A 14,273-nucleotide genomic window follows, 5' to 3' on the forward strand; every position below is an offset into this window, starting at 1 on the left:
AGCAGGGGGCGACTCCTCTGCTCCCATAGACGTCTATGAGGAAATGACTCTACTTCTCTGTAGTGACCAGCAGGGGGCGACTCCTCTGCTCCCATAGACGTCTATGAGGAAATGACTCTACTTCTCTGTAGTGACCAGCAGGGGGCGACTCCTCTGCTCCCATAGACGTCTATGAGGAAATGACTCTACTTCTCTGTAGTGACCAGCAGGGGGCAACTCCTCTGCTCCCATAGACGTCTATGAGGAAATGACTCTACTTCTCTGTAGTGACCAGCAGGGGGCGACTCCTCTGCTCCCATAGACGTCTATGAGGAAAGAACTGTGATCTGGGACTTGTTTGTGTTTTCTTCTTACAGCTTTAACTATTTCATCAAGGTTACCTGTAATAGTTACCTACAAATCTTAAATACCGAGATGCATCGTCCAGAGTGCCAAAACAGGCAAACCAACAGCTGACGTCACATTTGTTCGGTCTGGAGAAAACTTGACGTCATCTGTTGGTTTGTGGTTGATTTGAGCCTCAAGATACAAACACGAATAAAATGGTTCACACACTTCAGGTGTTGATGCCCTCTCACTCTTGCTTGATTTGTACGAGTATAAATGTGTCAGCAAATGGATCAGTGTTACGTTAGAAACACACATCCAGTTAGTTCAGAGCAACTCCACGTACGACCTCAGAGGCTCCTTCAGCTTAGAAAGTGATGATGATGACGAAGATGATGATAAAAATGATGATGATGATGATGATGGTGGTGAGGATGATGATATTGATGATGGGGATGTGGTGATGATGGTGGTGAGGATGATGATACCGATGATGGGGATGATGGTGATGAGGATGATGATAATGATGATGGTGATGTGGTGATGATGGTGGTGAGGATGATGATATCGATGATGGTGATGATGGTGATGAGGATGATGATAATGATGATGGGGATGTGATGATGGTGGTGAGGATGATGATATCGATGATGGTGATGATGGTGATGAGGATGATGATATTGATGATGGGGATGTGGTGATGATGGTGATGAGGATGATGATATCGATGATGGTGATGGTGATGAGGATGATGATATCGATGATGGGGATGATGGTGGTGAGGATGATGATATCGATGATGGTGATGATGGTGATGAGGATGATGATAATGATGATGGGGATGTGATGATGGTGGTGAGGATGATGATATCGATGATGGGGATGATGGTGGTGAGGATGATGATATCGATGATGGGGATGATGGTGGTGAGGATGATGATATCGATGATGGGGATGATGGTGGTGAGGATGATGATATCGATGATGGGGATGATGGTGGTGAGGATGATGATATCGATGATGGGGATGTGGTGATGAGGATGATGATAATGATGATGGGGATGTGATGATGGTGGTGAGGATGATGATATCGATGATGGTGATGATGGTGATGAGGATGATGATATTGATGATGGGGATGTGGTGATGATGGTGATGAGGATGATGATATCGATGATGGTGATGGTGATGAGGATGATGATATCGATGATGGGGATGATGGTGATGAGGATGATGATATCGATGATGGTGATGATGGTGGTGAGGATGATGATATCGATGATGGGGATGATGGTGGTGAGGATGATGATATCGATGATGGGGATGTGGTGATGAGGATGATGATATCAATGATGGGGATGATGGTGGTGAGGATGATAATGATGATGATTCAAGGAGCAGCTTTGGTTTCCCATTCCTGTAAAAACAGAAAAAGGGCCAAATGATGTGAATGTTGTTATTGTGCGTTTCTAAAAACAATGAGAAGTAAAATATTGAAAACTTTGCATTCAGTCCGAGTCATCGAGGTTGGAAGAGATTTATTTAAGGTTAGGACATTACAATCACCACCGTCTGTTGTTCTGTGATTATACTACGCTGTTGTGTTGTTGTTGCAGACACACTAAATGCTCCCGTTGCAATGTTTGTGCCGTTGTGTCACAATGCCTCATGCTGTGAAGTTATTAACCAACCACTTGACCTCCTGACGTTCCTGAAACTAACACGTCGATTCACGACGTTTCTGTGACAAAGAGTTTATACCAAATATATTCACGAATCATCCGCTGACGTGTTCTCTGGGGACCAGGTTGAACGGACATGAACGTGAGCTATTAGACGGTAATAAAGTATCATAGAGAACAGGAAGCAGTGAAGAGAGAATAAGAAGCAGTCAACTGATCAGGGTGTCAAGCTAAATGTGTTGTTGATTCTAGTGTTTGAAGTTAATTTGGTTGCTGGTTTGCTTTAGTTCTTTCACTTGTTTAGTGGCAGTTTGTGTTCTAGACTCTATTAGGTTAACTGGCAGTGTGCCCTCCTCACTCTGCTGGGTTTCACTTGATCTACGTCTGTTCTGCCTTCTCTTCTGAATCAAATAAGACTTGAATCCTTAAACTCTCAGTTTGTCAAAAGGCCACATGGTGATTGTTCACTATTACGGCGTCAAGCAAACAGTGTTTTGCATTTTGAGGCGTTTCTGTCGAGGCCAATCGACCTTTTGTCTCCTAAACGACGGGGGAGAGGTCAGCGCTGCCGTGGCCGACTCCCACTAACGAGGGAGGATTTAACTAGAGGTCAAGTGAAGCGTTAGCTTAGCCTCGCAGCACGAGACGAGCAGGACAAAAGACAAAAGAGTCTTTTGTGGGAGTCAAGACGAGCAGGACAAAGACTCGGGAATCCAACCCGACATCCCGACCTCTGACCTCTCCGCTCTGCATGTGATAAACTGCTTGTTCCTCCTCACTGAGAGCAAAACACTCCACTAGATCTCCACTCTTTGCTGTCCTGCTCCTAAATGGTGGAAGGAGGTCTGTGAAGACATCAGGACCACAGAGAGCCTTCACATCTTCAGACTAAAGACACACCTCTTCACACTCTACCTCCACTAACACACTAACTAACTGCAGCACTTACATTGGACTTATAATGGTTCTTATCTGATAATATAAATAAACGCGTCATCTAAATGACATGTGATGTAAGAAGAGGAAGCAGTGAGGGGAGATGCTCACCTTCCTCCTCTGGAAGACCTTCCCATGCTCGATGAACAGAGAGGAAGGAGCTCGTCTCAGGGAGATCTTAGCCGAGGCCGTGCGACGCAGCAGAGGGTTCAGGAAACCCACCTGAGACCAGCAAGGACCAGCAGAGACCAGCAGAGACCAGAAGGCAGCGTTAGAACAAGTAGTACTTGTACGCTCTGAATCCACATGATTATGTATATGTGACTGTTTATATATTCATATAAACTGAATCTATTCTATGGTCATTATTATTACATGTCACCATCACTATGTACCAGTTTCATATCACTGGACCCGTTTATATATTTATTAGCATGTAAGATGTACAGATGTAACTATGATGATGTGACGCACCTGAGCGCGCTCACTGCAGACGGCCAGCGACTGTCTAAAAGAGGTGCGCTTGTTTTTCAGCCCCGCACACGCCAGGTTGCTCTCCGACTCCGCCCTCAGTGGCACCGTCCTCGTCCCCGTCAGCTCCAGCTTCTGAACGCCGCGCTCCTTCCTGCCTGAAGCGTTCAGGGCCTTTACCTCAAAGGGCGGCTGCTGCTGCTGTTGTTGTTGTTTGTGTACAAGCTGAGACTCACTGTAGTTGTTGTTGCTCACGGAGGCTCCGGACCAGACGCAGCCGAGTGGAGCCTGAAGCCCCACAAACACGGATTGTTTCCATCACCGAATCATCTTCGTGAGCTCTGCATGCAGCGTGAACGTGGTGGTTCGTACCATGTGCTCCAGGACGGAGGTGTTGCAGTAGATGGGCTGCTCCTGGACGTTTCCACTCAGAGAGAAGGGGTCCACCATGTAGGGGTTGCAGGTGGGGAACCTTCTAGTCTGAAGCCCACTGAGAAGACAACACGGGTAACACCAGAGGAGGAGGAGAAAAAGGGGGGAGGGGAAAGAGGAAGATGAGATGCAGAAGATGAAGGACAACATGAAGAATCAATAGTAAATATAATCAATCAAAAAATAGTAGAGTTGTAGTAGAAGTAAGTTGTGGTGAAAGGTTTACAAACACCTGTAGAGAACATAATGTCACGGCTCTCTGGAGGTTCCTGTTACTTCTACTAGTCTGGGACAGAACTGGTGCCGTTCAGTTAAATGTGACATGGACTTGTTTCTTCAGCGTAGTCCACGTGTTCTCAATCCAAGACCCCGATTCCAGCCTGCTTCAGTGGCTCTATTACCACGCTTGATGAGTGTTTGGGGTCATCGTCCTGTTGGGACACCCAACCACCCAAGACCCGACCGTCGGGCGGATGATTAACTGCAGCAGCGGCCACCAAAGCGCCAAAGTGGAGAGAAACTGTCCAATGGACATGTAACCAAATATTAGCACGGCTGTGTGTATATTTCTGACCTTTTAACCCGTAATAAAGTCATAAAAGAACCAAACTTTATGAATGTTCTTTGTGACAAAGAAGCATCTGTTTCTCGCTCAGAGGGAAATCAGACCAGTAGAATCAGGAAACATTTATTGGCAAAATATCTGACGAATGAGTCACGACGTTATGTTCTCTACAGGTGTTTGTCACCTGTATAATCAGTAAATATGGTTACTAGCCGGGTCCACCTGAGAGCTCCACCTGTGGTCTCCGGGGTGACGGAGGCTCCGTCCCGCAGCAGCTTCAACCATCGCTGCTTCTCCCCTGAGCTGCTGACCTGCGGGTGGGAAGCACACATGAGAAGGTCAATGGATCCAAAAGGAGCGCTTCCTGCTTGGCTCACCTCCAGCACGGCCAGCTGGTCGCCGAGCATGCTCAGTGTGATGCGGTGGGAGCGCGCCGTGTCGGGTCCGTCTGTGACATCACATCCTCTCAGCCGGACGGTGTACTGAGGCGCCCTCTCCTCCACCTCCTCCACCTCCTCCTCCTCCTCCTCCTCTCCGAACATGTTGAGAAGACCCGCCTCCACCCGACACAGCAGACTCTGCCACTGACAGTTCATCAGCACGCTGAGGACACCTGTCAATCAAACGCACCCCGGGGTCAGAGGTCACTGCCACGACGCCGATTCGTCCATGAATGAATTACGTTGATGTTGGAGTCTTATCATCTAGGTACTTACAAAGACTTTACTTTACTAGAGTATTTCTACTGGAGGGTCTCTTGTACCTTTTCCTTCTAATTATGAATTTAAAAAAATATGCAAAATAAAAGGAATCCAAGAAATAGATTTAAAAAATAGGTCAATGGAGAGAATATTTTCAAATTAATCTAATAAAGAGATTTAAAAAAGTCAAACAAAATAAAATTGAATGAAACAAATAGACGACAGATTCTGATTCTGAATGTAAAGTAAAGTAACGTATTCTGATGTACTAGTATACATTATAGGGGGTACGGCTGCTACTACTATAATACTACTACCAATATTACTACTACTAATAGGTCCAAATAATGAGTACCTTTGTGTTTGTTGATCCTGCAGAAAGGTTTCTCCTCCTCGGAGTCCATGTGGACCAAACTGGACTGAAGACACCACATTGTCACGTGTTATTGTTCTGTGATACTACACACACACACACACACACATATATACGTATATATACACATATATATACCCTGCAGGAGGACGGCAGGTCAGATGGGGTCAGAGACGTCTCCAGCTCGCCTCCAACGCTCACCTCCTCGATCACCTGCAGACACCAGCAGGAGGACACCAGGACGTGATGCCTTCAGGGCCCATCTGCACAATCTGATCTCTGATCATGTGACATTGTCAACACCAGACCAGGGGGGGAGCTAGTAGCGTTAGCAGCATCATAGATATATATATAAATATATATAAGTCTCGTCCGCGTTGCCGGCCAACGAAGTCGGATGTCCGCACATGGCGGCCATCTTGCCTCAGTGATTGAGCACGTTATGGTTATTTAAACAGTACATGTACCTCGACCAGCACAATGTTATGGGTGAGCGAGCTCACTGCAAGATGGCCGCCATGTGCGGGCGTTCTAGACTCCGCCCCCAAGACATCTGGCCTTTATACGTGTCTATGTGCAGCACCGCTAAACAGCTAACCGCTAACTGCTAACGGCTAACAACGGAGGTTGTCCTCAGTCACGTGATGCCTTCAGGCTCTGGGCGTTTAAAATGAGAATATTAAGTTTAATCTGTAAAATGAAGTTTTGGAGATGAATCTTGAACCAACAATGTTTAAGCTTTAAGCACAATATTACATTAAATATAAATATAATAATAATAAAAGCGCTATCTTTTATTTCCTCATCATTTGAATTGTGCGTTCTAGTAAAAGGGACTAAAACAAAGGAAGAGTATATCGTGTAGTATTGAGGAGGCTGTGTGTGTGACCTCTGACCTTCCTCCACTCCTCGGCCTGCTGGAAGCTGCTGTAGCCCAGAACCAGCCTCTCTGAGCCCAGTGGAACCAGTTTGATCTGGTGCTGGATCCTCCTGCTGCTCCTCGACTTGGAGACCAGACGACAGCCGCGCAGGTTCAACTCCAGCTGGGGGAGCAGGTCCTGAGCACACGTGTAGCCCTGACGCACACACACACACACACACACACACACACACACACAGAGGGACACACACACAGAAGAGAACTGGAGTACTAGAATACAGTATTTGAGTAGAGTATTTGCGTGTACCAGAAGGCGCTGAGGCCTCACCAGCAGCTCCTCCCTCCGGATGATGAACAGCTGTTTGCTCCACTGGCCGAACCACTTCCTCTTCCACAGGTAACCACAGAGACGGGACTCGGGGGCGGGTCTTAGGCAGGGCTGGGAGGCGCTCCATTGGACGTAGTGAGCCCTGTCCTTCACAGGCTCATCTTCCTCGCCGTAGGACTCGTAGTGACTGCTCTCTGACTCCGCCTTCTCTGAAGGACGATACACAACGTGGTGTGTGTGTGTGTGTGCGTGCGTGTATGAGTGTGTGTGCATGTGTATGTGTGTGTTGTACCAGTGTTGCACGTGCTGTTGTCTGGTCTGTACGGTGCGGCCTCCTCGTAAGCATCTTCGTCATCATCATCATCATCTTCATCATCATCGTCATCATCAGCTCCTGGACCTCCCGGAGGAAGAGGCGGCACCACAATGTCCTGAAAGACAACGAGGACAACTCCTTAATCAACTTCCTGCTTCCCGGTTATTATGGTAACCATGGCGACGCAGAACATTCCAAAAACCCTGAAGCGCCGCATCATCAGGTCATCAGGGAACTTACTCTGGATACTGTGTGTGTGTGTGTGTGTGTGTGTGTGTGTGTGTGTGTGTGTGTGTGTGTGTGCGTCCATCCATCACGTAGACCAGATGGTAATCATCCTCCATCAGTGACCACTTCCTCCCTCTGCAGAGCTCTCAGCCAATAGGAGGACAGATGAAGGGGAGATGGTCGTCTATGTAAACATTGAACATCCTGTCACACACACACACACACACACACACACACACACACACACACACACACACACACGTCTCCTCCCTGTAACCTCAGGAGAACTCGGTCTGACCCACATCACAGACTCCTGTTATCTAAAAGGAAAAGGTTCTCTATGATGACATCGTGAGGTCAAACAAGGTCATCCAGTACTCGTACCACGATGTAGACACATACTGTGTTATGGCAGAGTACTCGTACCACGATGTAGACATACTGTGTTATGGCAGAGTACTCGTACCACGATGTAGACATACTGTGTTACGGTAAAAGTACTCGTACCACGATGTAGACATACTGTGTTACGGTAAAAGTACTCGTACCACGATGTAGACACATACTGTGTTACGGTAAAGTACTCGTACCACGATGTAGACATACTGTGTTACGGTAGAGTACTCGTACCACGATGTAGACACATACTGTGTTACGGTAAAGTACTCGTACCACGATGTAGACATACTGTGTTACGGTAAAAGTACTCGTACCACGATGTAGACATACTGTGTTACGGTAAAGCACTCGTACCACGATGTAGACACATACTGTGTTACGGTAAAGTACTCGTACCACGATGTAGACACATACTGTGTTACGGTAAAAGTACTCGTACCACGATGTAGACACATACTGTGTTACGGTAAAGTACTCGTACCACGATGTAGACATACTGTGTTACGGTAAAAGTACTCGTACCACGATGTAGACATACTGTGTTACGGTAAAAGTACTCGTACCACGATGTAGACACATACTGTGTTACGGTAGAGTACTTGTACCACGATGTAGACACATACTGTGTTACGGTAAAGTACTCGTACCACGATGTAGACATACTGTGTTACGGTAAAAGTACTCGTACCACGATGTAGACACATACTGTGTTACGGTAAAAGTACTCGTACCACGATGTAGACATACTGTGTTACGGTAAAGTACTCGTACCACGATGTAGACATACTGTGTTACGGTAAAAGTACTCGTACCACGATGTAGACACATACTGTGTTACGGTAAAGTACTCGTACCACACTGGTAATAAACAGAGTGTTGCAGTGTATCCCAGCATGCAACAGGTGTGACGACTCACCGCGTCTCTCGGCCACGCGGGTGAGATCTGATCTGGAAGCAGCTCAGGGGACGAAACGCCTTCTGGACAAAAATGAACACAACTTGATGGTAGCGGCCATGTGTCGTCATCGCGTCCATCACAGTGCCGGCGGTGTTACCTGTCCCAGGTGTGCCTGCCGGCTGGTTGCTAGGAGACGACAAGGGGCAGCTCATGATCATGTACTCGGCGTCTTCCACTGGGAAACACAGCAGAGAGCAGTGAGGACGCCAGCTTCCCTCTGAGGTTGCTTAGTAACGCTTATATAATAAAATACAAACATGAATATATGTACATGTTTATTCTAGTTTAGTAAAGCAACATCAGGAGAAGTAGTAGTAGTACTTGTGGTAGTACTGTCCCCAGCAGTCCTGTCCATCTGCAGGGAGGACAGCAGTCCTGAAATGTCCTCCTTGTGCGTGCGCGCCGCCTCACTCAGGCTCTCTGCGTCCAGCGCCGACAGGAAGGACGACAGGTCCCAGATCAGCTTGGCCAGCACTGAGGAGACAGAGAGCCGTCAGCGAGGACGCCACGGCCCTGTAGGACCAAACACACTGAAGATCCTACTCATAGAAGAACCGTACGTTTGTTCATCCGTCACAAATAAACTCCAGCTTCTCAGATACGAAACCTTGTCGGTGTTTAACAGATTTTAAATTTAAAATAAAGATTGAGCTGAAACCTTTAAATCTATTTCTTCATTAGTTCCCAAAGCATCACGTCCAGGTTCACTTTATTGTCCCTCATGGCCGCCCGCCATTCCGTTTGTCTTTATTTAACTCATAGAGAACTGGAGGTGTTGTTCCTCATGTTCTTCACCTCAGGCGAGACGCAGTGAGAAACGACCTCACGATATTCACGTAAGTTAACAGGATCCTTGGATGGTCACATGTGTTCCTCAGGTGTCCTCCAGAGAAACACATGTTTTACATGGACACCCTCCTTCTGAAGGTCTCCAGAACCACCTGTAGCATGATGAGAACCCTCTAAAAGACCTCCAGAACCACCTAAAAGAGAATGGACAGACTGTTTATAATTATTATAAAACTAATATGTCTCATGTGTTTGGAGGCGATCGTTGAGATGTGAAGCGCCACCACGAGACAAAGCAGGCGACTCTTTGAGAAGCGAGCTGAGGCCCAGAGAAGCAAACACAGCATCAGAATCCTCCCACATCTTCTGAGTGCATCGTGCATCCACAGAGAACGTGAGCAGCCCCAAAGCTCTCAACAGGATCCCTGTTGTTTCCTGTTGCCACGGCGATGACGCAGCGACCAGCTGATCTGAGAACAGCTGAATGAGCCTGTGAGGACGGAGGCATGTGGAGAAGCAGAGAGACACAAGGTGTCTGTGTGAGAGCTCCATGTCCCCTGTGAGGGAGAGAGAGCGTCTCACCCACCAGCTGACCCCTGACCCCCACACAACCACACAACCACACAACCACACACACAACCACACACACAACCACACAACCACACACACAACCACACACAACTACACACACAACCACACAACCACACAACCACACACAACCACACACACAACCACACAACCACACACAACCACACACACAACCACACACACACACAACCACACACACAACCACACACACACACAACCACACAACCACACACAACCACACAACCACACACACAACCACACACACAACCAACCACACACACACAACCACACACACAACCAACCACACACACAACCACACAACCACACACACAACCACACAACCACACACAACCACACACACAACCACACAACCACACACAACCACACACAACCACACACACAACCACACACACACAACCACACAACCACACACAACCACACACACAACCACACAACCACACACACAACCAACCACACACAACCACACACACAACCACACACAATCACACAACCACACACACAACCACACACACACACAACCACACAACCACACACACAACCACACACAATCACACAACCACACACACAACCACACACACAACCACACACACACACAACCACACAACCACACACACAACCACACAACCACACACAACCACACACACACACACAACCACACACACAACCAACCACACACAACCACACAACCACACACACAACCACACACAACCACACAACCACACACACAACCACACACACAACCAACCACACACAACCACACAACCACACACACAACCACACACAACCACACAACCACACACACAACCACACACACAACCACACACACACACAACCACACAACCACACACACAACCACACACACAACCAACCACACACAACCACACACAACCACACACACAACCACACACACAACCACACACACAACCACACACACAACCAACCACACACACACAACCACACACACACACCTCACACATGGAAAGGTAACATGCTAGGACATTAGCACATTAGCCTCGGCAGAAGACTTGTCAAGACTTCTTACCCACAGTTAGCATGTTAGCTAGCCCTCTTCTTCTCTGGTGTTACAGGTTAAGATGAGGCAAGAAGGTCCCTGTTGGAACAGTCCTTTCTTCCTAGGAAGGTTCCTCACTGCACCATGCAAGAGCTGTTCTATTCAGTGCTTCCTTACTTAGCTCCTTTAGCACAGGAACCACTGGACCATCCTTGAGTAAAGGAGCTTCAGTGCTTCCTTACTTAGCTCCTTTAGCATAGGAACCACTGTACCATCCTTGACTAAAGGAGCTTCAGTGCTTCCTTACTTAGCTCCTTTAGCACAGGAACCACTGTACCATCCTTGACTAAAGGAGCTTCAGTGCTTCCTTACTTAGCTCCTTTAGCATAGGAACCACTGGACCATCCTTGACTAAAGGAAAGGAGCTTCAGTGCTTCCTTCCTTAGCTCCTTTAGCATAGGAACCACTGGACCATCCTTGACTAAAGGAGCTGCAGTGCTTCCTTACTTAGCTCCTTTAGCATATGAACCACTGTACCATCCTTGACTAAAGGAGCTTCAGTGCTTCCTTACTTAGCTCCTTTAGCATAGGAACCACTGGACCATCCTTGACTAAAGGAAAGGAGCTTCAGTGCTTCCTTACTTAGCTCCTTTAGCACAGGAACCACTGGACCATCCTTGACTAAAGGAAAGGAGCTTCAGTGCTTCCTTACTTAGCTCCTTTAGCACAGGAACCACTGGACAATCCTTGAGTAAAGGAAAGGAGCTTCAGTGCTTCCTTACTTAGCTCCTTTAGCACAGGAACCACTGGACCATCCTTGACTAAAGGAAAGGAGCTTCAGTGCTTCCTTACTTAGCTCCTTTAGCACAGGAACCACTGGACCATCCTTGACTAAAGGAAAGGAGCTTCAGTGCTTCCTTACTTAGCTCCTTTAGCACAGGAACCACTGGACCATCCTTGACTAAAGGAAAGGAGCTTCAGTGCTTCCTTACTTAGCTCCTTTAGCACAGGAACCACTGGACCATCCTTGAGTAAAGGAAAGGAGCTTCAGTGCTTCCTTACTTAGCTCCTTTAGCACAGGAACCACTGGACCATCCTTGACTAAAGGAAAGGAGCTTCAGTGCTTCCTTACTTAGCTCATTTAGCACAGGAACCACTGGACCATCCTTGAGTAAAGGAGCTTCAGTGCTTCCTTACTTAGCTCCTTTAGCACAGGAACCACTGGACCATCCTTGACTAAAGGAAAGGAGCTTCAGTGCTTCCTTACTTAGCTCCTTTAGCATAGGAACCATTGGACCATCCTTGACTAAAGGAAAGGAGCTTCAGTGCTTCCTTACTTAGCTCCTTTAGCACAGGAACCACTGGACCATCCTTGAGTAAAGGAGCTTCAGTGCTTCCTTACTTAGCTCCTTTAGCATAGGAACCACTGGACCATTGTTGACTAAAGGAAAGGAGCTTCAGTGCTTCCTTACTTAGCTCCTTTAGCACAGGAACCACTGGACCATCCTTGACTAAAGGAGCTTCAGTGCTTCCTTACTTAGCTCCTTTAGCACAGGAACCACTGGACCATCCTTGACTAAAGGAGCTTCAGTGCTTCCTTACTTAGCTCCTTTAGCACAGGAACCCTTAAAGCAGAAGTGAGTGTTTGTGAGTCTAAACAATCCATTAGCTCGGGCCCCTGAGGAGGAAGTGATGATGATGGTAGTTAACATACCACCGGTGAGATAAAGACCTCACACTGGTCTCTTTAGGTTATTATATTATTCAGCATTTGGTAGAATCAAAGTAATGTGAATATGTAATCACTTCCATCATATGAATTGAATGTCTTGTACATCTTTTACGATGTCCATCTGTCTCACTGAGGTTTCCTCCTTTTCCCCCATGAAGGGTTTTCATTGTTTGGGGAGTTTTTCCTGTGTTGATGTGAAGGTTTCAGGACGTGTACAGACTGTAAAGCCCTCTGAGGCTAATTTGTAATTTGCGATTTTGGGTTCTACAAAATAAAATGAATTGATAAATGATATCACAAGGTAGCAGTGATTCTCGTTCATGTTTTAACAAAATGAGCCGCTACATAGATTCATAATATATGTGTTATGAAATGTTTATTAATAGTGTGTCGTAGAAACAACTCACACTGTATCTACAATGAATAAAAACAACTAAAACAGTTCAGTAACAACATTATGATGACTTTTTAGTTATTAGTATACTTTTTTTTCATGAACCTGTATTTATTTATTGAATGTCTCTATTTCTCTGAACGTATACATATATTTCATCTCTTGATAATGAACATGATGATGAATGAATGAATGCACATAAAAGCACACGCGCCCGTCTGACCGTCTTCATGTGATTCATTCACACAACGTGTCTTTGTAAACTCCTTTGTAGTAAGTACCTTTCTGTTTGTCCATGTCTGTCCGTCCTCTCAGGAGCTGCTGATCTTCTGACTCATGTCTCTGCTCCAGAGTTCAAAACATCCAACCGACACGGAGACGTCCTCAGTGGAGAAAGACTCTGTCTTCAATGTCTCTAAAGACGTCCTCACTTTCTATAAAGACCGGCTCATAGTCTCTCACTGTCTCCGGAGACGTCCTCAGTGTGTCCCAGTGGTCTGTGTGAGCTGGTCTCCGTCCGTCCTCCTGGTGACGCGCTGGGGGAGGAGAGACAGGAACACGCCCCCCAGCAGGAGGAGACAGAGACGGCTGCTGGAGGAAAAGGTTCTAAAGCCACCAACTGTCCCCGACCGCCAATCAGATTCAAGGAGACTTCTTCGCTAAGCCACTCCCCCTTTGGCGCCTTCTAGTTAGTTTACTCTTTGTCCAAAAGGTTTTTTCCAAATATATTACATGTGTTTATTTCAATAAGCAGAAAGGGAATAAAATAGAATTCTTTAAAAACATGCTTCATGGAAATAGACCCTTAAGCAGTGAAATCATATCAGTGATATAAGACATTTCAAAGGAGATTTTAGCAGTTTCGAGAGAATTGTGCAGAAGGAGGACATTATAAATACATATATATGGTAATGTGTTGAGCTAGCTGGCGTCATTAGCATTTTAGCGTGGAGCTAGCGTCAGCTCTCTGGTTGTTGTCTGTCGTGGATGACGTTGTGTCTGTCCTGTTGTCTGTTTGTCTGTTAGAAGAACAAACCTGCGGCGCTCTGCTAGGACTCATCGCCGCACACAAAGAGCATCATTTAGATGACGTTAAATCAGCCGTGTGCTATTACCTCAATTCCATTCATTTCAATTCATT

The 14,273-nt window shown here is 46.6% G+C and overlaps 1 protein-coding gene across 3 annotated transcripts; it reads right to left on the reverse strand.

Annotated features, from left to right (window-relative positions):
• Positions 1–1,605: 1,605 nt before the first annotated feature.
• Positions 1,606–13,576, reverse strand: LOC120830434 (actin filament-associated protein 1-like 2). Of its 3 annotated transcripts, XM_078086433.1 has the most exons (16): positions 13,414–13,576; positions 8,918–9,070; positions 8,694–8,771; positions 8,555–8,616; positions 6,988–7,126; positions 6,696–6,904; positions 6,384–6,563; positions 5,626–5,700; positions 5,470–5,533; positions 4,791–5,026; positions 4,636–4,724; positions 3,789–3,906; positions 3,653–3,704; positions 3,420–3,574; positions 3,057–3,167; positions 1,606–1,744 (listed from the first exon to the last, which is right to left on the reverse strand). In XM_078086433.1, the coding sequence occupies exons 1-16, from the start codon at positions 13,427–13,429 to the stop codon at positions 1,718–1,720; spliced, it is 1,764 nt and encodes a 587-aa protein (XP_077942559.1). In that variant the 5' UTR covers positions 13,430–13,576; the 3' UTR covers positions 1,606–1,717. The 3 variants fall into 3 exon arrangements, with proteins under 3 accessions (XP_077942559.1, XP_077942558.1, XP_077942557.1); XM_078086432.1 differs by having other exon boundaries at positions 3,420–3,704; positions 8,555–8,613; XM_078086431.1 differs by having other exon boundaries at positions 3,420–3,704.
• Positions 13,577–14,273: the final 697 nt, after the last annotated feature.

The sequence above is a fragment of the Gasterosteus aculeatus genome, chromosome 13 (genome assembly GCF_964276395.1).
Source record: "Gasterosteus aculeatus chromosome 13, fGasAcu3.hap1.1, whole genome shotgun sequence".
In the NCBI taxonomy this organism is placed as follows: Eukaryota; Metazoa; Chordata; class Actinopteri; order Perciformes; family Gasterosteidae; genus Gasterosteus; species Gasterosteus aculeatus.

What these genes read in the sequence shown, in the direction of transcription:
- LOC120830434 (XM_078086431.1), bottom strand. An exon ending in GGCAGGCACACCTGGGACAG is followed by an intron (nt 8,617 to 8,693) that starts GTAACACCGCCG and finishes ATTTTTGTCCAG; the next exon opens with AAGGCGTTTCGTCCCCTGAG. An exon ending in TCTGCAGTGAGCGCGCTCAG is followed by an intron (nt 3,168 to 3,419) that starts GTGCGTCACATC and finishes TGCTGGTCTCAG; the next exon opens with GTGGGTTTCCTGAACCCTCT.